The sequence below is a fragment of the Sarcophilus harrisii genome, chromosome 3 (genome assembly GCF_902635505.1).
Source record: "Sarcophilus harrisii chromosome 3, mSarHar1.11, whole genome shotgun sequence".
Lineage (NCBI taxonomy): Eukaryota > Metazoa > Chordata > Mammalia > Dasyuromorphia > Dasyuridae > Sarcophilus > Sarcophilus harrisii.
The window spans coordinates 433,781,766-433,808,934 of NC_045428.1; the positions used below are offsets into that span (position 1 = coordinate 433,781,766).

Genomic DNA, 27,169 nt, shown 5'->3' on the forward strand with positions numbered 1-27,169 from the left:
GAGAGGCTTCTAAAAGAATTAAAAGAAATGATAAACTCCTATACAGATCAGAACCTATCAAAGCTAAAATCAGCACTGCCAATAAATGATATACCAAGAGTAGTCCCATTCATAGAGGGCCAGTAGAAGAGAGTAGGGAGCAAAAAAGAGCCTAAGAGGATTGTTAGCAGTTCTGCAGGAGATCAGCTACATTAGAGCTCGACATTCACTGGGAACTAGTCCTAGTAATATGAATTGTTCCACACTGTGTGCTCATCTGTGCATGATCCTTAGATATGCATCTTCCCTCCCACCTATGATATGGGGATCTGTGAAAAGGCCACCCCCATTTGGAAGGGGAAATTTTTTCTTGTCATTAATTTTGCTGGGCTGTTTAATTAAATGTCTTTTGCTTTGACTTGAGAATTTGGTTGGTCTGGTAAAAGAAATATTAGTGAGGGCTCAGAAGTTTTAGTTTGTTTTGCTTTGTGCTTTTGAACTTGGAGTATCTTTCACCAAGTTCAGGGTTTTATTGTTGGGGCTTATTCTGGATTTCCATTGTAGCTTCCTTAAAATTTCTGCGATTCATTTAAGATTTTTATTTTTTTCTAGCTATGATTTTTTCCCATGGATAACAATGAATTATATATATATTTCCCCAGATGGCAGGTTGACCAATACATGTTAAAATTGTTAAAGTATAAATTTAAGTATAAATAAAATTGTTAAAGTATAAATTAAAATAAAGTATAAATAAAATAAAAAGTATAAAATAAAATAAATAATAAAGTATAAATAAAATAAAGTATAAATAAATTAATATCCAAACAGTTATTTTGCTGTACAAAAAATCAAACTTTGAAATAGTGTACAATTAGCCTGTGAAGGAAATCAAAAATGCAGGCGGACAAAAATAGAGGGATTGGGAATTCTATATAGTGTTTCATAGTCATCTCCCAGAATTCTTTCACTGGGTAGAGCTGGTTCAATTCATTACTGCTCTATTGGAACTGATTAAGTTCATCTCATTGCTGAAACTGTCCATCAGAATTGATCATCATATAGTATTGCTGTTGAAGGATATAATGATCTCCTGGCCCTGCTCATTTCACTTAGCATCAGTTCATGTAAGTCTCTCCAGGCCTTTCTGAAATCATCCTGCTGGTCATTTCTTACAGAACAATAATATTCTATAATACTCATAAACCACAATTTATTCAGCTATTCTCCAACTGATGGGCATCCACTCAGTTTCCAGTTTCTGGCCACTACAAAGAGGGCTGCCACAAACATTCTTGCACATACAGATCCCTTTCCCTTCTTTAAGATTTCTTTGGGATATAAGCCCAGTAGTAACACTGATGGATCAAAGGGTATGCACAGTTTGATAACTTTTTGAGCATAGTTCCAAATTGCTCTCCAGAATGGTTGGATGTATTCACAATTCCACCAACAATGAATTAGTGTCCCTGTTTTCCCACATCCCCTCCAACATTCACATTTCTCATTATTTTTCCCTGTCTTTCTAGCCAATCTGACAGATGTGTAGTGTTATCTCAGAGTTGTCTTAATTTGCATTTCTCTGATTAATAATGACTTGGAGCATCTTTTCATATGGCTAGAAATAGTTTCAATTTCTTTGTCTGAGAATTGTCTGTTCATATACTTTGACCATTTATCAATTGGAGAATGGCTTGATTTCTTATAAATTAGAGTCAATTCTCTATGTATTTTGGAAATAAGGCCTTTATATGATATTTTAACATATGATTTTTGTAGATTAAATGAGTGATTTAAAAAAAACTATTATCCTGTTCTGTGTCAAGATGTTGCTGTGTTATTTTTGCATTGTATTATAGAACCATGGTTAGTCAGATATTAAAAATCATGTACACAGCAATACAATTTGACGCTCATTAAGTATTGTTAAAATAAGTATGATTTGACTGTGAGGCAGATTATATTGCAAAGACTCTATCATACTGTGGTCACTGTGGGTGTAATATAAGGGATATGAGGATGAAGAAATAGTAGCTACAGTTTGTAAATTGAAACAGCAATACATTCCAGCTTGCTTAAAGTCATTACTGTTAATGAGATTGTTTGATAACTAGTGTCTTGACTTCCTATCCACGAGATGGTGAACATGTTTAAAGACATCATAGTGAGAGATTGGATTGTGGATGATATGAGAGGTTTTCTAGTGGAAACAGCACCAATCCCAGCAATTAAGGATACAAGAGTAGTAGTTATACCATCTTACATAAAGTCAATGACCAGAAATACACACTTTTCCTCTACAATCACTGATCTTGTGGTAGTTGTTACTCATGATGGGAAGTCTGTCTACTTAATAGCACTACTACATGGGTCTGAGATGTAAAACAGTGATCCATCTTAGAGGGGCATCCCTTTCTCCCCAATGTGAAAACCTTCAATATCTTGCTAGAAATTTGCACACAGATGGCATAGAATTGACATGAGATTGGTGTAGAGAGAGATATAGGGACAATTACTAGAGATCCTTAGAAGACCTTTTTATGGCATTATGTCTTATCACCCCAAGTTCATGGGTTTTTAAATGTCTGTGGAAGTGGGGTAGCCTATTTGGCAGTATGAGAAGGAAATCTGTGTGAAATACTGTCATTGACTATTTTTTTGATGGTATGCCATGATACCAAAAATGCTTAGAATATAATGCTAAACACTCTAAATAAGTTAAACCAGGTCTTTCCCTCAAAACATTGACCCACAGAGAAGTTCAGAAAGAGAATAACACTTGACACATTCATGATACTTTTAATTCTTTTGGCCCATACTATTAAGTGCACATACTTTTATATTATGAGGCCCAGAAAAATGGAAATCACTTGCCTTGGGTCAGAGTTTTCAGACAGTGCCCACTGTTATAGTTCCAGATTCGTAAACATCCATCTCTGCCACCAGTGATCAGTCTGAAGTGGAATTATTATTTATTAAGATTCAAGATCAAAAGGTTCAATGACAATTCTCAGTTGAAAAGACAATTGAGAATGAGTATACCTTCTCCCACTGGAATCAAAAGTCAAGCAGGTGATTTCTGCATTGCCATGAGCTCCAATAAATTCAGACAGAAACATTCCTGTTTCAAAATCCCACACTTTAATAACCTGTGTAAGAAAAAAAAAGAAAACTGAGCAAAGTATTTGAAATAGGGCCTATAATGATTATGACTATAAAGGGTTTTTCCATTTAAAGACAAGAGTCAAGTAGATCAAAACAAAAAAGAGATACCACCTTTATCTATAGTTTTCCTGGGATGGTTTGCATCAGTGAGGAAGTTGGAAGGTTTTAGTCATTTTTTAAAGAAACCGTAGGGCAAAAATGACCAAACTTTATCCTGAAGAGACAGAATTTGAATAGATTTGAACCAGTACAAATGGGTATCATCTTTCTAATGAAGATTTAGAAGAATGAGAAAGCTTTTCATCTTTAAATTTTATTCTTTTCATTTGTATTTTTCATTATCTTTTATTGAATGATATATTCCCCATTCCCCTAGTCAAACGGCATATAGATAACACATATAACAATTTTTAAATCAGTTCAGCAAAATTGATCAACACATCAACCAAGCAGAACAACGTATGCAGTGCTCCAAATCCATAGTACTCTAGCTCTATGAAGAAGGATAAGAGATGCATTCTCATTTCCTCTTTAGTATCAAGTCTGGGCATTTATTTATAAAATGCTCAGTTTCAATTTTTTGTTATTTTTTACATTTATTTTATTATAATGAGAGGTTTTACTTTTATTTTGAATTTGTTAATTCTTATTATTTTCTGTATCATTTTTTACAGCATAAGTGATATTTAATTACAATGATCTAAAATAATTTATTTCGCAATTTTCCAACTGATAAGATTTACTCTGTTTCTAGATTTGAGAAAACTTCCTGCTTTTCAAAAAACTTCTTACTTTTCACTACTTAGATAGTGGTGGGTTTGTTTTTTGGTTTGTTTGTTTGGAATGGCTTTTGTGGAAATATTTGGTAGTAGCATTTTCTCCTATAACTTTTGATACCATTCTGACATTTGGTCATATCCATTCCTGATTAGATGTTACTATCTTTTTTCATTATTTGATTTTTAAAAAATCCACTAAAAGAGATTAGCAGATTGAAATCAATCAAGTTTAGGTAGGATCATTTCAAAAAGAGTTGGATGGCCACTTATTTTTAACTGGGAAAGGAACTAGCTATCCCCAAAACCAACTCCCCCAAAGTAACCAATGTGACCAAAGCCTTCAAGACAGTAATTTTTAAAATTAATCTTTTATCAGTTTAAATATTGTCATAAATGTTAATAGCCCAATTCTCACCAGTCATTTTATAATACAAGCATGGCCTCCAGTAACATTCCAAATAAGAGTTGTATAAGTTATTTTCTTTCTCATGTATGCATTGCAAAATGCCATGAACAGATCTCCAGATGAGAAGTTTCCTTTCTGGGTCATATAAGACAAAGACTGCCTTGGCAGTAGTTTTACCTATAATAAATTCTTTTACTCTACTTTCTATGTTGTGAATTATACCATTAAATAAAATACTTTCAATAAGATGGTACATTCCTAAAACTCAAGAATGGGTGGTTTAACAGAAAAAAGCCCTATCTCAGAATCAGAAGACATGAATTTAAAATCTATTCCTATATATAGCTTAAAATCTTACTAATAATAACACACTTTCATAGTGCTTGAAGTTTAACAAAATGGTATCTCACAACAAATTTCTAACTTATTATCCATTATTTTCCTTTATACTCTTCCTTCCAGACAGATTAGGCTTCTTGCTGTTTCTCACATATAATGTTCCTTTTGTTAGTCTTTTCAAAGAACCAGTTTTTGGAATGATCATTTCTATATCATTTTTATTTCTAATTTATCTATTTTTTCTCTATTTTTTTTTTACCATTTACCATTTCTATTTATTAATTTTTCAGTTTTCTTGAAATGAATATTCAGTTCATTAATTCTCTTCTTTTCTATTTTTTTAATGTATAGGGATATAATTTATCCTTTTCTAAGGACTGCTTTAGCTATACTCAAGAAATTTGGAATATTGTTTTATAGCTTCCATTTTCTTTCAATCAGCAGATTGAATCTTTTCAATCAAATAACATTTATCCACTTATTCTGTGACTATGCTAAGTATTGGGGATATAAATGCAAAAAAGACACTCCCTGACCTCAAATAGCTTACATTTTAATGGGAGAAGACAACAACAAAGGGAAAGGAAATTGGGGGAGGGACTCCATGTAAGAACATGATAGAAAAGTCACAGAAATCCCAAAGTAGTACAGTCAGTTTGAAAATGAGATGTCTATTCTGAGTGTCTCTCTTAATGGGTGTTTTGGAGTTCTTAATCAGAGGAGAATGATGAAATAGGAGTACTAAGGCTGAGGTTCTTGGGGTAAGGTGGCGAAGTCAAGGAAAGGAAAAGAGAAGGGAATAAACATTTACATAGCATTTATTAAGTGCTAGGTGCCATATTACATACTTTACAAATATTTCATTTGATCCAAGAAGTACCAATATAGTGCCAACTGGGAAATAATCATTAATTTTTCATAGTATTCTTTTTTATGACTTATTTTTATTTTGCAAGGCAAAATGACTTGCCCTGGGTCACACAGCTACTAAATGACAAGTGTCTGAGGCTGGATTTGAACTAAGGTCCTTCTGACTGGTGTTCTTTCCATTGTACCATCTAATTGCCTTTATGATTTATTCTTTAACCTATTCATTATTTAGTATTTGTTAAATCTCCATTTGTAATTTTTTTTCGTTTTTGCTCCCTGAACTGACCAAAAACAAAAAAATTACAAATGAAGATTTTTGAGTTTTTTAAATTAATTTTTTTCGCTATTTTTATTGCATTACAATCTACAAAGCTAATGTTTATTCTGCTTTCTTTTTCATTTCTGCTTTTTCACATTTATTTGAAATATATCTTTGCCCTACTACACAATTTTTGTAAAAGTTCCATATTTTCCATAAACTGTATACATTCTTTAGCATCTCCATTTAGAAAATACCAAAAGCTTTTTTGTTTTAATTTCTCCAACAATTTGTTGAATTTTCCTTTTTAATTATCTTTCTGTCAAATTTATCCAAAACTGAGAGAAGGGATTTTAAAGTTTCCTGTTATTTCTATATTGTTGTCTATATCTTTTGCAGTTCAGTTAATGTTTCCTTTATGAATTTAGATATTAAGGCATTTGAAACAAGAGGTATATTGGTTCATTGTCTTGCAGTTTCCTTGTTTATCTCTTTTTTGTGCTTTGAAGTTTTGTTTTTGCTTTGTCTGATATAGTGATTATAACGCTGGGCTTTTTTTGGATTCACCTAACAGTCAATTTTTTTCAGCCCCTCCTTTTTTTCTGTATATATCTTTTTATAGTTCCATTTCTTATCAGAAAAAGATTGTGGAATTTTGTTCTTTCAATTACAATTTGTCACTTTTTCTTTATCAAATGGCTTAAATATATTTACATTTAAAGTTATGAGAAGTAGGTCTATATTTTATTTCTTTAGTCTCTAATATTGTTTTGTTTTATTTTGTTATTTTATTTTTGTTATTTCTGCTGTGTAGAACACAATTTCTACTTTTACAATTCTTATTTCTCTTGAATCATTTGGGAACATCTTCCTGTGGTCCCATTTTTTTTTTTTTTTTGGAATCCATGGGTCCTCTACCTCATCAAATATTGATTCATTTTCCTTCATATTCCAATATTTATTTTGAGATGGTTGAACTTATTTAGAGGATCTCTAAACCATTTGTCTTTTTTGTTATTAATATTTTCTCTATTGGCTTATGTGTTTGTACTTAGGTTTTTAAACTGATTTTTCTTTCTTCTGAGATTTTTTGAAATTTTTATCTTTTTCTCTTAGGTTTCCTTATTGCTCATTCTAATTCCTTTCTCTTCCTGGACCCCATCCCCCACTCTCGCCTCCACCTCAGGCTGATTCTCAAAGCTATCTCAGTTTATTCATATTTTAGGGAATTTTTTTGTCACTGGCCTCAGTCTCTGCTCCCAGTGACTGCAGAGGAGGGCAGAACCAACTTCAGGTGGATGCCAGTCCTCTTTCCTTCAGGTCTCATACCTGTTGGTAACTGCCCTATGCACTTCTATTCCTTAGTGCTCTGGCTGTGCACTATCATAGAAAAATATGCACTGGCTCTCCCCACTCCCCACCCCCCAGTAGAAAAAACTCTCTACTTTCCTATTTCTCCACTCCTTTTCACTGAGTTGAATTCTGTTTTTTGTTGCCACAGAATTGTGAGGAGAAGGCAGAAGTGGATGAAGGGGTTCTGGTAGAGACAATAGCTGCAGGAAAGGAATTCCTGGTAGATCCTAAAGTATAAGCCCAAGGATGCTGATGTGAAACTCTGCTAAAGCATGGAGGCCAGTGGGGGGGCGGGGTAATACTGAGTGAACACAGAGGAATAACCTTCTCTATTAATTTATTTGAGTATTAACTCATTAGAGATCTTAATGCTTTAGTCTACGGAGATAACTATAATTGCTTTATCTCTTGTGCATAATTCTTATTTTGGAAAATTCTTTTTTTGAAGCATGTAAGGACTGAATGTCTAGTCTGCCACCCTTTTGATAATGTGACATAGAAGTCTATAAAGAGCTCTAAATGACAAACAGAGTTTATACTTTACATGGAACCATTGGGGTTTAATATGGGTGTGTGCAAGCATGCAGGGTAGGGGGAGTGATATGGTCAAATCTCTACTTTAGGAGAATCATTTTCACAGTTATACAGAAGGTGGACTGGAGTAAGGAAAAATGAGGTAGGAAGATCACCTAAGAGACTATAATAATAGTTCAAAAAAGGGGTAATGAGGGATTATATTAGAGTGGCGATTATAAGCGAAAAAGAGGACACATGTGAGAGATACTTTGGAAACAGAAAAGAAGAGATTTGGCAATTGATTGGATACATAGGGTGAGTGAGAATAAGGAATCAAGGATGACAATGAAGCTGCAATGAATGGGAGACAGTAATAAGAACCTGAGAGACAGTAAAATGGAAGTTTAAAAGAGCATGCATTTCGAAGAAAAGATTATAAATTCTATTTTGAACCTGTTGATTTTGAGGTATCTCAAATCCAGTTTGAAATGTCCAATTTTGGTAGCTGATCATGTAAGCCTAAAGTTCAAAAGAGATATGAAGACCAAATGTGTATAGATATATTTACATATGCATACATGTATAAATATGTACAAAATACTTAAAAATAGGAATCATATTTACATATTATAATTTACTCTATGGGAGTTGAAGATATCACTATGTAAGAGTGAGTATAGAGGTAAAAGAGAAGAGAGGCTAGGATAGAACCTTGGGGGTTACTCAGAATTCGAAGTATGATATAGATGATGATCTAGGAAAGGAAAATGAAAAGGAATAGTTAGACAGGTAGAAGGAGAACCAGGGAAGAGCAAAATCATGAAAATGGAAAAACTTTGGCACATACAAGTTAAGTATGTCAAGATACTACTGCACTAAAGTATCCTGCTTCTACAAAGGACAGTACTTAAGGCATAAAACAATATAAGACTGAATATAATCACACCTCCCCTTCACCACTAATTGGTTTGATAACCACAAAAAAACTATTTAAAATGTGTATTAAGTGAAATAATCATGTAGAAAACTTTTGGCTGTGATCATTCAGTTTGTCTTGTTAGCATGACATAATAGAAAGGGCACAGAATTTAGAGATTCAAGATAATTCCAATTCTACCATTTACTGCCTATATGACCTGCCCAAGGTCTCTGAACCAGTTTTTGTTTTTTAATCTGTAAAATGGAGAGGCTGAATTTGCTGAACAACTAAATCAAGTCAAGTGTTGAGTCGATAAGCACTATGGGTAGCTAGCCTGATGACATCACAGTGGACTTTAGTAATAGTGTATTAAAGGAAGTATTAAAATGTATTTAAAAAGTAAAAACTACTATGATTGGAACAATTCCTTATAGTAAATGCTCAAATATGTAGTATAGTACCATCTAAAAGCAGGAATAGGGAGGGATTGGACAATGTGGGGTAATAATGGAAGGCTTCCTGGAGGGGATGAGACTTCAGTTGGACCTTCAAAGTTTAACAGGATTTGTAATGATGAAGTAAAAGCCGAAGAAGCTCGAGAAAAGGCATGTAGGAAGCTATGAGAATGGTATATCCACAGCCAGTAAGCAGATCATTTCACTACAACTGATGACCCATATTAGATAGTAGTGGGAGAAAAATAGTTTATTGTATTTGTAACCTCAAGAATGTACTAGAAAGTCACTGCTCTGAGATATATTGGGATGGAACCATGACCTCAAAAAGAACCTGATCAACAGACCAGGTAATCTATTGATAGAATTAATAAAAAATGTGATGCTTATTGACATTATTGTTCCACTAGGTAAACATGGCAAGAACATATGCAGAGAAAATATAAATGTATGTCTCTGGGAAAGGAGCCGAAATAAATGTAGAGATAAGGAGACCTCAGCAAAGCCAGTTATTTTGGAAAGTAGCTTATGTGGGCCTATACATGAAACATTATAAGAAGCAAGATTCATCCTATGATAGTATTTTTTCAAAAGGAAGGACTTTTAGCTGTCTGCCACAGTAACTACAAAATAATGCATCTCAGTGAGAAGTGACTAAAGTTCAACCTAAGTAATTAAAGCTACCCTAATAATTATATTTGCTCACTGCTTCCCCTGGCCCAAACCCTCCATTTGTTTTTATTGACCTCTCCAGTTGTTGAAATCCCTCACTTTCTTTAAGGCCCACTTCTTCCATAAAACCTTTTCAAGTACCCTCAGCTAGAAGTGATATCCCCTCCTCATTCATCTCTAGGGTGAATCCTGGACTTCCTCTACATTCCTCCAGAAGTTTCTTCATCCTAGAAACACACTCCAGATTTAGAATTTATACATTGGAATTTCCTTCCATTCCTGTAGACTCCCCCTCTGATTGAATTGTTCCTCCCAGAATCAGAATAGTCATGTCTTAATTCCTTTTCGGGCTGTATTTTGGACTTTGGACTTCCTCCATTGTGGTTCCCCGTCAGGTTCCTTCCTCTCCCAACCAACCCAGTAATTTTTCAGCTTTTTAAAATCACCTTCCATTAGAATGTAAGCTCTTTGAAGGCAAAGCTTATATTTGTATTTCTAAACTTTAGCACCTGAATGCTAAAAATATCAGATATAGATATTAAAAAAGTATTTTTAATATTTGTGGTTTGGGAAAATTTTATTATTTTCATATAAAATGGTTATTAATGTTAACATGTAATGGGTTTATTATTATTTTTAAAATAAAAAAATTTCAAATTTGTAAGTTTTATTTGTAATATGGTAAATATTGGTAGATATAACCCAAATAAAGAAAAGTTCTTTTTAAGAACATAAAGGAACCCTCAACAATATTTAAAAGTATAAAGAAGTCCTGACACCAAAAAGTTAGAGAACCTCTATAATACGTCATATTGCCTCTCTAATGCATCTATTGTTAAAGAAATAAAATCTGTGAAAAAGAAAATTGTCCCAAATTACTCATTTCCTCTAGTAATCATTGACGTAATGGTAAAATACTCAGATTTTCAAAGACAGCACTATTCTATTTCTTTTTTTATATATTTCACAGGGGATAAAGAGTGAGTTCATAGCAGTTGCTTAAGAAATAATTCCTTGGTTTCCTCTAATTTAATCACTAAATCTTCATGCTCAGGTTTCTAAGGGGATGTTTGACTGTGAGAGTCTATGTTGGCTACCTGCATCCCTTACTCTAGGTATCTCACCAGTCAGAGAAATCATTACCATTTTTGGAATGACTTGATACTTACAGACCCTTGTGAGCAGCTAACCACATGTCCAAATGTCTTGTTGTACCTGCAGCACACTACAGGCTCCTTATGAGAAACCACCAGGTGAGGCCCAAGGCGAGCTCTAGTTCATGAAAAACAAAATTAACTCATGAAAACCAAAACCAGTCTTGAGGCTTCCTCCCACCATCATATTTTCCCAGTGCCATCCAATTCCAAAATGAATTAGGAATGGAAACTGAGAAAATGCATACTTTAAATATATTGTACTTGGTAAACAGTATGAGACAAAAATCTGAATTATGACCTTTCCTCTTGATCTCTCTATAGAGACAAGGAGACAGAGACAGGGACACACAACACACACACACACACACACACACACACACACAACACATACACACACACACATCAAGAGAGAGATCGAGACAGAGACCGAGAAGAGAGAGAGAGAGAGAGAGAGAGAGAGAGAGAGAGAGAGAAGAGGGAAAGAGAGAAGAGAAAGAGAGAGAGAAGAGAGACAGAGAAGAGAGAGAAAAGAGAGAGAGATGAGAGAAAGAGAGAGAGAAAAAGGAGGGAAAGAGAGAAGAGGAAGAGAGAGGAGGAGGAGAGGAGGAGGAAGAGAGGGAGGAGACAGAGATAGAGGCAGAGAGACAGAGAAAGAGAAAGGGGGGGAAAGAGAGAAGAAGAGAGAAGAGGGAGAGAGAGAGGAGGAGAGAGAGGAGGAGGAGAGGAGGAAGAAGGGAAGGAGGAGAGAGACACAGAGAGAATGTATGCCTGTCTGTGATAATGAGGATGGGGAGAATCACATTTTCACTGTATCCATTCTGTTTCAGATCAAGACTCAGTGCACAGCCAGGAATTTCTTCCCTTCTCATTGACTCTGGCATATACATTAACCTACTCTTTCCTTCATTCTTCATATATACTCCCTGAATTCAACTTCATCCCAGATTCACTTATTTTTCTACTCCTCAACTCTCTCCATGATCCTTCTGTAACTGCTGTATCTCTGGGTTCTGTGTATAAACTGAGTCCTTCTTATACCCCTTAATTAACTCTTCTTGCCACTAGTGTCCCATGTCACTGTGTCCTGACAAAGACACTGTGACCACCAAGAGCTATGCCTTCTTGAAGAACTATCCAGAGCACTCTCTTAATTTCTGAAAACCACCCATCAGCTCTAAAATTTCTTCCCGACTCCATAAAATAAGCTCAAAGAATAGCAATCTCTTACTGGGGATACAAGGTGACATTTAGTGCTTCTGAAACTTTAGGCAGATACAAAAATGATTTCTACAGGGATCCATGCCAAGAGTATTATATTGGTTAAGAAAAACTAGGCAAAGGCTGAGGAGAGAAAAGGTCTGAGCAAAGCATCAATTCAAAAAGGTCTGCTAACTAAGCAAGTTTTATGTTAGGAAGGTATGATTTTAAATTTGTCCTCTTAAGCATTAATAATAGCCTGCATGTATATAGTCCTTTAAAATTTTCAGAGCATTTTAATATGCTATTGTGTTTGATCAACACAACAGCCTTGTGAGACAATGTAATTTTACATGCGAGGAAAATGAGGCTGGGAAGAGTTAAAGGATTTGTTCAGTCACACAGTCAGTGCCTGAGGCAAATTTTGAACTTAGATCTTTTTGACTCCACTTTGTTCTACTTAGCTAGGTAAAAGGGTGAAAATCTGACAGGTAGAGAAATAAAGGCCTTTCTATGAGAAAGTGACCCATTATTACAGCAGATATCTATGAGGGGACCATTAATAGAGAGATAACCAGAAAAAGAAAGCCATAATAAGAATGTATCATCAGTGAAATCCAAGATTCAAATATTGGTATTCTTCAACTCTAAAACCACTGCTCTACTCATCCATCATGCCTCCTTGTCTCCTGAAATATATAAGGATGTGCATCCAGGAAGAGAAATTTCCTTGAAATGTATATCTCCTGTTAAGTCTAGTTTCCTATTATATTACTCTTTTCAACTGTACAGGACCATGATGGAAAGGTAGGTCTGGGCTACACAAAATAGCCATGATCATATACCCTCATTCTCCCTTTATGAATCACTAAACTCATTAGAGGTTGGACGAGATGATCTGTAAGAGTGTATACAGTCTAAATCCTATGAAATCATGGAATGCTCTTGGGGGAAGGAATAACCCTCTAAGGGGGTCTGGGCAATTCTACATGAGTCCCTTCCATTGCCCCTCACAATTTCTACATTTACACTGGACCTGGAATCAGGAAGATCTGCATTCAAATCTATCCTCAGACACTAATTGTGAATGAAAAAAAAAACTTGGAAAAAAAAACCCCTGGAAAAATCATTTAATCTCTACTCTGCCTCAGTTTCCTCACCTACAAAATGGAAATGATAAGATCATTCCTATTATTCAGATGGGACCTACTTTCCAGGGTTATTGTGAATATAAAACAAGATCACATCTATGAAATGTTTATGAACCGTTCTAGTGGTAGTTTATTATTATTATTACTAATATCTGATTATTAATTACTGAAATAAAAGCTCAGTCAGTCTGATGAGATGATCCTTCTGGCTCCACTTTGGAGAGAGGGACATGGTTAAAAGCACATTTCTGCTCTTCTCTATGATTCTATTCTTGGGCTACAGAGCAATATTGGGGAGGGTAAGAAAGAAGATGGAAAGAAAGAACAGCAACTGGACAGAGGAGATGTAAGATGGAATGAGAGTTAGGGGTAAGACAGGAGTGGGAGAAACAAGGACAGGAAAGTTTGGGTAAAAATGAAAGCACCAACTGATATCTGATTTTTTATGCTGGAAACTCAAGCTGTCGCAAAAAAAAAAAAAAAAAAAAAAAAAAACTCCAAATCCAAAAAAGAAAATCAATAAACTATCCATGCTAGATGTCATTATCCCATAGAATAGTTTGCCTGACTGAAGTTTTTTAGTATATTTTCTCAACATTGAAATAGGACTTCAGATGTCAGTGGTGATTCAATGCTCAAGCTGCTGGGACTCTTCTGATTGGAACAAATTAATGTCAGACCACTAGGTAATAGGAAAGAGCCTGTAGATCAGATCAAAAGTTGCTTCTTCTTATCTATAACATTTAGCCAAAAAGATAGCCTGCATCAGAGCCATAACCAGTATGTGGCAAATAGAGCTTGGTCCCAGGCTATTAATATCTAAGGAAGTACTCAGGGAGCCCCCTGAGATGTTTCTTCCTCTCCTTCGAGGTCCTCCACAGGTCTATGCTGCCACAGGGCACAACCACCCTCAGAGTTTTCTTTTTGTACAAGTCTCCAAATCTCTTCCTGATCTTGCAGATCAGGGAAACACTCTCTGATCTACCTCCCCCAACTCAAATGAACTTACCAAGAGACTACCTTCTAAGACATTACCTTACATCCCCACACAATTGGGTTTTTTCCCCCTTAGCTGAAAGAATTCCTGTTAGTTCTATTATTTACATGGGTCACTTAGTCATTACATGGGTGATCCCTTTGGGCTAACAATATGGCTTCCTACCAAAGGATTATAACAAGGATAGAGGGAGCCAGGAGTGAGACTGAAATCTTGGAAGGGTAGACTGTACCCAATATTCTCTGCAGGAGAGATGAACTCTTTAGGCTGTCAAGCCAAGTCACATACCTCATCCTTAGATGCAGTAGAGAGACAGAATCTGTGGCAACACATAGTACTTTGATGTTGGACAGGTAATGACAAGCTGTAAGCTCCCCCTGGATGCCACTGGCTTTGGGGCAGGCAGTGAACAAGCAGTTGTGGTTCTCAAGATCCCAGATCTGGGTGGGAAGACAGAGGGAGAGTGTCATTTACAGACATATGCCCCTAAGGGGGTGTTCATCTCAGAAGCAGGCACTTTGTTCCTGGAAAGGCCTCCACTGGGTTCATACTTATGCAAAGCAGCCATCTGTTATATGGTAGAGGTGAAGGTCTAGACTCTGTCATAAATTTGCATTTATAAACCCCCTTGCCCAAAAAAGAAAGAAAAATCAAATAAATAAAAAATGTTCCCTTAGTTCCTGTCCATTGCAAACTAAACGACTTCTGAGATCTTCAGTGGAAAACTTTACTCTCCATCGATGTTCCCACCTTTTCATCCCAAACTCTGAAGAATTCCTTTGCAATGCTGAGGTTACTAGGGATTACTGACATTTACAGGTCTAGTTCAATCAAGCAATTAACTAGTGCCTATTGCATGCCAAGCACTATGCTAAGTACTGGGAATACAAGCATAATGAAAGAAACAATAGTTGCTCTCAAGGGGCTTTCATTCTAATAGTTGGGGAGGGGGCAAGTAGGTGCATTAGTATAATATATATATATTATATATACACATGCATATTTATATAATATAAATATATATAAAGGGAATAAGTATAAATAAATACAAGACAACTCAGGAAGAAGATCTAGAGCAATCTTTTAGGCCATTAATGTAATTTTTCATCATAAAGAAGTTATTAGTTAACTACCTCAAACTCTAGAGAAACTATTAATGTTTTCTTTCTCTTTAAATGATTCCATTCAGAAATTCTTGATGCAAAGGCTACTACTTATTCACCTACTTACCTCACACAGATTAGACTTTTAAAACTTAATATATTCTGGAAATAAGTTTTGTATGACTGAATATGAATAATCTATATCAAATTGCCCACCTTCTCAAGGAGAGAGGAAACAGGAGAAAGGGCGGGAGAATTTAGAACTCAAAATAAATTTTTTAATGCAGATAAAAAATCATCTTTACATGTAAATGTAATAAAGTATGTAAAAAACCTGATATATCCATTTTAATTATTCCCCTCTATGCACTCTCTGATTTAACATAACCAACTGGATTTCTTCTCTGAATACATACTATATTCTTATGCCTCAAGGCTTTTGCTTGTGCTGTTCCCAGTTCCTGGAATGCCTTTCCTCCTCTTCTTCTCTTGTTGAATTTCCATCCTTTCTTTAAATATCAGTTCAAAGACCAACTCCTCCAGAAAGCATTTCCTACTTTGTTTATCCCCTTTTTTCCCTCCTCCTCCCAACAACTTCCCCTATTCAGGCTTCATATAACATTTTTTTTATAACTGTCTAATGAACTTAACATGATTACTTTAGAAATAACCAGTGGTTTAGTATAAAGTCTATCCCACAGTTGCCCAGCTATGGGCAGAATGAGTTATATCCCTTGCTTGCCCTCAGTTCAGTCCCTGAATTATTGATGTTTTATGTCAATTGGCCACAACACATTGGTGGTTGAACTGAAGTTTCAAGGGAAAGTTAATACATTATAGTTATCTGTGTTATTGTCTTATCTCTCTGTGTGACTGGAACCTTATTGAAGCCAAGAACAGTGTTTTATTTAAGTGCTTATCCCAGTGCTTATCATAGTGTTCTGTCAATAGAATAAAAGCTCTTTGAGGAGAAACAAAATGAGGTTTGTTTCATTTTTGCCTTGGTGTCCTCATTTCTGGGATTCCCTATGTCAGGAACATAGATAATTAATACATGTTTGTTGAAGGAATAAATTGTAGATAATTAATAATTATATTTTTCACAACTGCTAAAAAATCTTTTAAAATATCATTTAGGAAAAAATTAAGTCATTAATCAAATTAAGATGACATGGAAAATACTTTTTTATCTTATAGTACTATATAAATTGTTTTTATTATTTTTATTATTATCAGTTATTTATACTTCAGTATGGATTAGCTCGTCAGTTGCTTTCCCTAGAGCACTGAGGAAATGAGAGTTTTGCTGGGATTGGAGGGGATGTAATTTCAGAATAGATAGTATTACCCTGAAAGGGCAGGCCAAGGGATGAGCAGTCTGAAGAAAGGAGGAATGACCAAGAGTAGTGAGAAAGGAACAAAAAGAAAGTAACAAACTTAAACTTAAAATGTTTCCTGGGACTAAAATGTTTGAACATCTCAGGAATAGTCTTCTTTCTGTTCTCACAATTTCCTATGTGATAGCTTCCTTTTCAGCTCCAAATAGAAATATCATAGATTTAGAACTAGAAGAGATCTTGAAGGCTATCTGATTCTTCTTCTAATATCATCCCTTCCCCCTAATATATAGATAAGAAAATTAAAGTCCAGGGAAGAGAAGGGACTTAATCATGATTACATGGGTAGGATTTGAACCCTGGTCATCTGATTCCAAAATCATTGTTATATGTTGCAAACCAAAGTGAAATTAAAAATTCAAGAAATTGTGTGTACTTTTAAGAAGGCTAGGAGAATTCAGGAAATTCTTATAAAGAGGTTTCCATGAATTAGCAAAGTGGAACATATGGACTGCAAAAAACAATTTTAAAAAAGCAAAGATGCCAGATTCAGCTGTTTGGGCCTTCTATGATTAACGTATTGAACAAAAATAATATATTAAGAAGTGACTTACGCACCATATTTCAAGGATATGATTTCAGTGAATTTTAAATAAATTTTAGGCAATGATTCAATGTGCCTGAATCATCACAGACATGATGTTAATCTTGTAATGATGGATACAGACTGGGAAAATGTGCAAAGACATAGGGGAAATAAAGTAGAATACATGACACCTACCCACACAGAGAGTTTTCATGATTGCAGAGCAAAGGCAATTTTTTGGGAAAAATACTTCTTTGGAGTGTTTACAAAATGAAGCTTTCAAATTGAAAGCTGAAGGAAATTGTTAATGCCTTTTTATGAATTTAATTTTTAATGATCCTTATCAAAACAAAGTCTGCAAATCTTACCATATTAGTTATGTTTGCCCAGAAGATTGAGGGGGAAGGAGTGTTTTTTGGAATATGTGACTTTGGGCAACTAAATTTAGTCTTGTTGTGTTCCACTTTGGGGCAGCTGGTGGTGCCATAATGCTCAGAGCACTGGGCTTGGAATCAGGAGGACTTGTCTTCATGGTTCAAATATGGCCTCAGGCACTAGCTATGTGATCCCCGGTCAAGTCACTTAGCCTTGTTTGCCTCAATTTCCTCATGTGTAAAATGAACCAGAGAAGAACAGGCAAACTACTTCAATATTTCTGCCAAGAAAACCCCAAGTGGGATCATAAAGAGTTGGGCATGACTGAAATGAATGAGTAACAACAAAAGAGGTTTAATCAATATTCCACATCTAGAACACTGTTTTTGGCCAAATTTTAGGAAGTACATTGGTAAACTAGAGTACATTCAGAAGTGAACAACCAAGACAGTGAAAGGTCTTAATTCTGTGTCATATGAGAATTGCAAAAGGAAGAGGCAATATTTAAGTTGTAGAAGGAAAGATCTGGCAGAATAGTTTAGTCTAATCCCTAGGATAGAATAGTGTAGTTTAAGGTGGTTATATTTAGAGGTATGCTAGAATCCTCAAGAATCAATTTTTTTCAACATGAACATTTATATCTTGAAAATTAGGAATGTAACAAATCCAGGCTTCATTGATTATATTGATGATTGTCTAAATATTAATAACATAATTTCATCTTTAAAGTATAGCATCAACACATTTTTCCAAGGGAAAGCCAGTTTTTAAAAATTTATCAGCACAATACTGGCTGTATAATGGTATATAAATGCTGTAATGTGATAGAAATATTGTTTTGCTTAGTCTAAGAGAACATAGGAATACCAGGTAGAATTTGCAAAGAAGAACATTTAGATTTGATTTAAGAAAAAGTTTTCTAATAATATTGTTATCGTTGAGTTGCTTTTCAGTCATATTCTACTCCTCATGACCCCATTTGGGGTTTTCTTAGAAAAGATATTGGGGTGATTTGCCATTTCCCCCTTCAGCTTGTTTTACGGATGAAGAAATTGAAGCAAACAGGGTTAAATGACTTGTCCAGCATCACACAGCCAATAAGTATAAGAGATCAGAAATGATCTCAGATCTTTTTCACTCTAAACCCAGCACTCTATCCACTGTGCCACCTAGCTGCCCTTTCTACTCATAAGAGGTATTAAAATATGGAATGGGCTGCTCAGGAACTTTCTCTTACTAATTATCTTAAAGCAAAACAACTAGATGGCCACTTGCCAGATGAATTTTGAAAAGGAAGTCTTGTTCAGATGTATGGTTTTCTATGATGGCTTCAAGTCTTTTCCATTCTGAAATTCTATGTATCTATTATACATCCTTTCTAGATTCTAAGTCTTATTTATTATCATATCTTTTTTAAAACCCAATAATGTCACTTAATAAATGTTGGGTTGAATCTTTCTCTGACTGCTCCACTCCTAATCCTGGCTAATCATATCATAAACATGAGCTAATATAGGTAAAAATATGGGTATGAGAGAGTACCCATACCCTCCATTGGCAAACTCTTCAGATATATACCCTTCTGGTATGGCAGACTGTGTAGTTATCCTGATTGATATTTTCTAGTCATGTCACTGTCAGGACAGGTTTCTCATTACTGGAGATATTTAATCAAATTACTCCTAATAGATTACTCCTAGTCTGGTATGTTAGAGTAGGGGTTCTTTTCAGTTATGTTTTGGATAGGAGATGACTTCTAAGGCAAGTAGGAAGTTATCTTATTTTTTGTTTTGAAAAATTTCTCTGTAATAGGCAGTATAGTGGGGAAATTAGGTGGCGTAGTAGAAAAAGCACTGTTCTAGGAGGCAGGAAGGCCTAAGTTTAAATCTAGCCTTAGACACTTAATAACTATGTGACCCTGAGCAAGTCACTTACCTCAATTACCTCAAGAAAAAATCAGTGTTGTAGACTAGTTAGAGAAATTATCTATGAGCCAGAAAGAACTGGGTATAAATCCTGCCTTTGATGTATACTAATTATATGATCCTGGAAAAGTCATGTTATATCTATGTGCTTCAGGTCCCATTTCTGTTAAATAAGAGAGTTGGGCTTCATAATCTCTAAGATCCTTTCCAGATATAAATCCATATGCCTATACACAGAAATATAAAGTGAGAGGTAAATCCCAAGTGAATAATGATGGGTTCTATTTCTTTCACTAAAATCCCCAAGATACAGCATTTTTAAAAAATCCAGGTCAAATCATTTGTCTTGTGGAGATTTAATAACACCAATAATAATAATAAACCTCAAGTGGCAAGTCCTTCATCTTTTCATATTTCCTTGCTGGATTTCTGATCAGTTCAATAACATTAAACGTTGGTTCAAATAAATGGTTTTCTATGATGGCCTCAAGTCTTTTCCATTCTGAAATTCTATATATCTGTCATATTTCCCATCTAGACTAAGTCTTAGATATCATGATATCTTTCTCAGAACTAATAATGTCACTTAATATATGTTGAGTTGAATCTTTCTCTGACTGCCCCACTCCTAATCCTGGCCAATTATAGCCACATGCCTGGCCCATAGTAGACATTTAATAATAGCTTATTGACTGACTAGTTATTGTGCTCTTGATTAGTGACAGCATGGCTGACTAGATAAAGAGCTGAGCTTGGTATCACATAGACTTAGGTTGAAATTCCACCTCGGCCTTGAATTATCTGGGTGACTATGGGCAAGTCAATTAACTTTTCAGTAACAATTCCTTAAGATTATTTGTTAGAGAAAAGTCACAGATCAGCTTCAGTGTAAGGAGTTTCCATACTGGTAATTTGCTTCACCTTGAAATCACAAGTCTGCTCCCCAACCAATCCAAATGTTTTAGGCACTGTCCTAGGTGCTGATGATAGAAAGAATCACAAAATAGCCTCTTCCCTCCAGAAATTTATATTCTAGGAGAAAATGGGACAGGAACATAGTTATGCAAATACAAATTATATATTAGAGAGAGACAGAGACAGAGAAAGAGAGAGACAAAGATAGAGACAAACACAGAGAGACAGAGAGAGAGACAGATACACACATACACACAGAGAAAATGAATGGTAAGGGAATCTTTAACATGAGATGAGGAGATTCTCAACAAGTTGGCATATATTTAAATTCAGGGACAAATCTTTAGAAAGATTCCCTTTTTGGATTTCAATATATAAAGACCACCACTAGCAAGAGCCTCTTCTTTTCTTGGGCAGTGGAGGTCTATGTCAAAATGTCCTGAGAGCCACCTCCATGCACTACACTTAAGATGCCCCAATGATATCATGGGCTGAGTGAGAAGATGGGGTATACTTTATTGAGGATAAAAAGAATGATGAAAGGGATCTTTTCAGAACTTTGTGGCTGGGGAATGGTCTTGCATTAAAGGTAAATAGGAACTTAAGAGGAATATATGAAGAATAGAAGTAGAAATATTCATTCTCCAGGTGCCAACTGGACTTCTCTTCCACAACTGCTCTCTTCATTTCAAATGTTCTTTATTTACATTGCTACAGAGAGACTCCCCGAAGCTGACAATAGACAGGACCTGTACAACAAAGCTCAGATGCTGATCTATACACTTTGCTACATGTAATGCAAAAAGGGGAAAGACCTTGATGGTATTGTCAGTAGACATCGAAAATATTCTGTTCTCCTCTGCTGATATGTGGAGGTAAAAGACTGGAGCTAGGTGGCTTTTCAGCATGCCTGTTGGTTTTCTAGAATATAAAAAGAACAAACAATTGTGTTTCAGTCTCACCTGTTATTTCCAAATGAAAACATCAGATTAAACTTGGCTCTGATCTGGTGCTTCTATTCAGCCTGAAGGAGGGTTCAAGTATATTTCATTGTGGGATAAAAAGGCTGAAGCAGATAATACCCAGTTAATGCAACATAACTCAGTGTGAGATGAAGCCCTGAGCTCTGTTGCTCCAACTACAGACAAGGTTGCTACAAAAAGCAGAAGGCCCAGGAGGTAGAGAGAAGAGGGTTGGCTTGGGCTGAATTCCAAAAACAGGTTGTTGTAACTTCACAAGGCAGGTGTTAACAGTATTTAGAGAGCAAACAAAAATGCCAGTGTAAATAAGGGCATCTGAGCAAGATGTGTTCAGTCATTTGCAAGAGTTTCCAGTGTGTTGCTGCCCTATTCTCAATGATATCACGATATAGGGGCTGGGTGGCAGGATGGGGTGGACCTCATCAAGGATAAAAAGCATGATAAAAGGGATCTTTTCAGAACTATGTGGCTGGGGAGTGAATTAATGATCTTGCTTTATAGGCAAACAGGAACTTAAGAGGAATATGTGGAGAGTAGGTGTAGAAGCATCTCTTGCTCTATGGAGTGCAGGATGTAGAGATATAACTTAAAATCTCTGTAACTTGTATAAATTTCAAAAGCTGTACTTGTTTGTTCCCACCTACTCCCACACCTCTAGACCAATTTATAGAATCAGAGAATTCTCTCCTTTCTTCCCAACCCCCATGACTCACTAGATATAAATTAGCAAATTGTTAGTTGACATTTACTGAAAACCTGCTGTTCACACAGGTGCTGGGCGGCTTACATAGAAGGTATGCCTCTATCCTGAATGAAAACTCATGAAGAATATGATCATAATGACTCCCAAGGGGGAGGTGGGAACTTGATGATAAATAAGGGAGAGTTGATGGCATTCCATAGGCTTTTGGTATAATACCTTCTATTGTCTAGATATGCATCTAAGCAAAGCCTGGATTACTCCTTGTCAGGTAAGTTGGAGTGGGGATTCTTCTCAGATATGTGTTGGTCTAAGATGACTTCTACGGTAGATAGGTGGAGTAGCAAGTAGAGTGCCAGACCTGGGGTTAGAGAGCAATGGATTCAAATCTGACCTCAGGCACTATAGCTATGTGATATTAGGCAAGTCACTTAATCTCTGTTTCCATATTTGTAAAATGGAGGTAATAATAGTATCTACCTTTCAAAGATGTTGTAAGGATCAAATCAGATAATTGTTAAGTATTTAGTACAGTGCCTGACATTTAGTAAGCACTGTATAAATGGTTGTGGTTGTTGTTGCTGTTGTTGCTATCCTGAGGTACTTGTCAATTCTGAAATTCTGTGACTCTGATTCATCCTAGAAATGGGTAAATAATTATTCCAGAAAAAAAGCTGAAAAAAATCTACTTAATGACAAGGTATGGACCTAATCCCAGTTGACCAATGTGACCCACAGATATGAACAAAACTAAAAAAGGGGAAAGGAGGTCATAATGATTAATAACATCTCAGGGACAATCCATGGAAATACTACCCAGGGAAGAAATACTTAGATATGAATATATATGCATTCTTATTTATTGCCCTTGATTAAGATAACTACCTAAAATATCCTCCAAACCTCTGTGAGACTCAGTCAAAGAGAGAGACCTGTCTAGTAAGGGATTCTCATGCTCATTTGATGTTGGGAACATGGAAAAGCCTTTAGAGTTTGACTTGTGCAAAATTGTGAATTAGACAAAGTTTCTCTGATCCCTCCCTGCCTCTTCTTTCTACTACTAGCTCCAGTTTCTTAGTTTTGCAGTATCTTCCCATTGTCTGCCCTTGCACCCAGCTGAGATGTTCCACCTATTCTGTTCTTTCTATGAAGTGTTATATGTCAAATGTAACCTTTATATCCTTGATCCTTTCCTGCCTCTTCTTTCCCAGTATTATTACCCTAAGTCTAAATGGATCTCAGTTCATTGTTAGGAGAAAAGGAGGATTGATTTAACCAACCTGCACTGAATTATGAATGACTTATAGACTCAATATCCTTAACTCTTTCTCTTTGATACTGTCTCTTCTCTGGGCTTTTGTAAAATTGCTTTCTCTCAGTATTTCTCTTACCTGTCTGACTCTTTCTTCTTCTTCTTCTTCTTTTTTTTGGGGGGGCGGGGGTTACATTTTGCTTGTTCATCTTTTTTATTCCCTAAGTAAAATAAGTTTCCTTCTTTTATTCCTCAGGTCTCTTTTCACCCGATTTTATACTCACTTCTTTGGTGAGCAATTTCTCTGTAATGGATTCAGGGATCACATCTATGTATGTCTCTAAAATCCACACATGCAGCCCAAATCTTTCCCTAGGTCAGATTCCACAATTCCACTTGCTGGATGGACAGCTTCACTTAGATTTCCAGTCATCATCTCAAACTTAACTAATAATTCAAACTGAATTCAAACTGAACTAATAATCTTCCCTACACCAAAATCTGCCTCTTTGCCAGCTTCCCTATTTTTATGGATGGCACTTCCTGTTCTTACCAAGACTTGAAATCTTGCAGTCATTGCTAATTCTTCTTCCTCACTTCCCACATATAGTCAATTGCCAAGTACCGTCAATTATCTCTTATTCTGTTGCTTCTTCTCAACTTAGATACCTTTCAAACTTAGACCCTTTTTACCTCTCAAATGGATTATCAGGATAGCTTTATAAATGTTCTTCCTTCTTCAAATTTCTTACCTCTCTGATTCATTGTTTATATCACTTCTAGACTAATTTTCTAGTTCATGAATGTGACCATTGTGACTTCCCTGCACATAAACCATTAGTGGTTCCCTATTACTTCCAAATAAAATAGAAGTTCCTTATTATGACATTTAATGCCTCTTTCCCTCCTCTCCTACTGTCCTGCTTAAAGCTACCTTTCCAGTCTCATTTTGAAAGACTATCTTTGTACACACTATATTCTGGTCAAATTAGATTCCTTGCTATTTTTCAATTTCATCCCACTCCTCCCACTTTTATGTATTTGTAGAGACCATTCCCTTCGTTTGAGATGCACTCCTTCCACATCACTATCTATTAAAACCTTACCTTCCTCTAAACTATCTTCCTTTTAAGTTTTTCCACTTGAATTTAGCTCAGGTACTACTTTCTTCTTGAAGTTATCTCCCTCAATCCCATTATTGAAGAAGAACTTTTCCTTCCCAAATTTTTCATGTCACATTTTCTAAATCTCCCATTTACCCTTTTCATAATGCAGCTAGTAACAGACATAGGGGCAGCTTGCTATACTATAAGAGTATCAGGCATGTCTTAGTAGCAGAAGTAGATTTGAGTTCTTTAATATATTTAGCACCTAAGGTCTTGGGCAAGCAATCTTATCTGTTTCCTTGTTTGTTAAATAAAGATGAAAATACAACAACAACAACTGGCATTTATACAGGACATCAAAGTTAGAAAAGCATTTTGCATTCATTATCCCACTTAGACCTTACCCCATGAGGTAAGTACTATAGAATCATTACTTCCCTGAAGTTTAGAAAGGTTAAGGGAACTAATCAAGCTCAGAGAAGGTAGGTGAGTTTTTTTTTGTTTGTTTGTTTGTTTTTTTATGATCATACAGCTAGTAAGTGACAGAACTGGGGTGAAAAGAATTTATTACTATGAACATATCTTTCCCCTTTTATTAGATTCTGAGTTCCTTGAGGGTAAAGATTGTATTGGGCAGGAAAGTCGCATAGTGAGGCCTGGAGTCAGGAAGGCTTGCATTCAGAGTCATCTTCTGGCCTCAGACACTCATTAGCTGTGTGACCCTGAGCAAGTCACTTCACCTTGCTTACCTAAATTTCTTCCTTTGTAAAATTGAGAAGGAAATGGCAAACCACTTGAGTATCTCTACCAAGAAAACCTACAAAGGTTCAGACACAACTGAAAAAAATGATGGGAAAAGACTATATTGTTTTTAACAATTCTGCATCTAGCACATTGTCCTTGATAGGATAGAAGCTTAACCAACAATGGATATTTCTTAAAGAAATTTCCCAGAATATTTGCATTTTTTAAAAAGAGCTTTGGGTTAAGACCCAAAGGGTTGAATTTTTAATGATCAGGGAATAAAGGATCATATGGTAATTATGAGATTTTTTGGCCGCAGAAGGGACTTATGGGAGATACTTAAATTCTACATAAGAAGCATCAAGGCTGTTATTTGTTAATCTGATAGCATATAGTATGCCCCAGAATTGATAGAATCAAAAATCTTACCCTGGAACATAGGGGTTCCATATTCGAATTACTCTATCCATTCCCCCTGTTAGTAGCAAGTTGTTTCTTTTACAGAAAGAAAATGTTTTGACTCCTTTATGCACTCGGAAAACTGTCTGATCCCCCTCTGCTCGCCTCTGAGGAAGACCAAGGGATGCTTGGTGCCATTTTCTTACTTTTCCATCTTTCTTAACAGCCTTTATTTCCTTCATCTTTTGCTCCACATTTGTTGTTCCAGTGGTACACCCTGAAAGCAAAAACCAAAAAGCTATTGTTAAAAAAAGCTGACCAATTTTCTGCTGAGTTGGAAATTTTTGACGGCTCTGAGCTTGCATTCAGAGAGAACAGTCACTGTCATCTTCTGCCCTGGGTTATTAGAACATAGATATTCTGAGCTGGAGAATGGAGACTATTTCCACAAGAAAGGAAACCATTTCCCATATGTCTTCCAGAAAGAGGCAACTAGCACCATGTAGGGAGTGAGAGGGCATCAAGAAGGAAATACAGTTCCAATTAAACCTTAAGCAGGGACATGCTGTTAAGCTGCAGCCTGAGGAATTTTTAGGAAACATTTTCCAGTCTGTTAAACAGTGAAATGGGCTCTTAGGGGAAAGTTATAGAATCTCCTCTGGAGAACTTTAAACAAGTTAGGTTCTTATTACTATAATAGCTAATGTAGCTAGCATTTATAGAGAGCTTTTTAAAAAAAAAAAAAAACTTTATCTCATATGATCCTCACAATAATCTTGTCAAGCAAATGTCATTATTATTCTTATTTTATAGATAAGGAAACTGAGGGTAAGAAGGATTAGATGATTTGCCAATGGAGATACAACTAATAAGTAATTGAGGCAGGATGTGAAGTCATATTTCTGACTCCAAGTCTCAGAGCACTTTATCTGTGTCATTTTCCTTGGAATGGTTTAAAGGCAATCTTGCCAGAAGGCACAGATCCAGACTGCATGACCTCTTAAGGTTCTTTGCAAGTATACAACTCCCTGTTTCGAGAAGTGTCCCTCTTCCATCCAATTAATATCTGATTTCTTAATAAATTAGGTATTTAGATGGATCTATGATCTCATCTACTGGTACAGATGGTGATCCTTCAATGCCTTCTCTTCCTGTATAATTTTTATGCATGTCTTTTCCATAATACTTTCAAAAAGATCTCTCCAATGTGCTGAAAAACTCGCTCAGGTTGTTACAGAGTTACAAGTAATATATACATTTAGTGTTTGTGTGTTATTTCTCTCCTATTACTGATAGATGAATGGAATACAGAGAAAATCAAGGAGTTATCTTTGGTGATAGAGGATCCTCTAAATAAATGCAGCATCTACTTGACTTACTTGGTTCCACTGTTTAATTGCTATGACCAGAAATTCAATCAATTCAATCTTAGGAATAGGTTCAACAAACAACAGAACTGTTGGCCTTCCATAGCCACCTGCCATAGTTTTCAGATGTATGTCTTACTACAAGAAGACTTTGGAAAACTTGGAA

The 27,169-nt window shown here is 35.7% G+C and overlaps 1 protein-coding gene across 1 annotated transcript in view; it reads right to left on the reverse strand.

The window, feature by feature from the left end:
• The window catches only part of LOC100934862 (WD repeat-containing protein 64-like), a 190,491-nt gene that overhangs the window by 42,292 nt on the left and 121,030 nt on the right, over positions 1–27,169 (reverse strand). Inside the window, exons 12-17 of the mRNA XM_012545213.3 lie at positions 25,667–25,913; positions 21,271–21,376; positions 14,503–14,654; positions 10,882–10,984; positions 3,022–3,128; positions 2,854–2,933 (exon numbers count right to left, since the gene is read on the reverse strand). Of these exons, the coding sequence (XP_012400667.2) occupies positions 2,854–2,933; positions 3,022–3,128; positions 10,882–10,984; positions 14,503–14,654; positions 21,271–21,376; positions 25,667–25,913 (795 nt within the window). The remainder of the gene's footprint in view (positions 1–2,853; positions 2,934–3,021; positions 3,129–10,881; positions 10,985–14,502; positions 14,655–21,270; positions 21,377–25,666; positions 25,914–27,169) is intronic.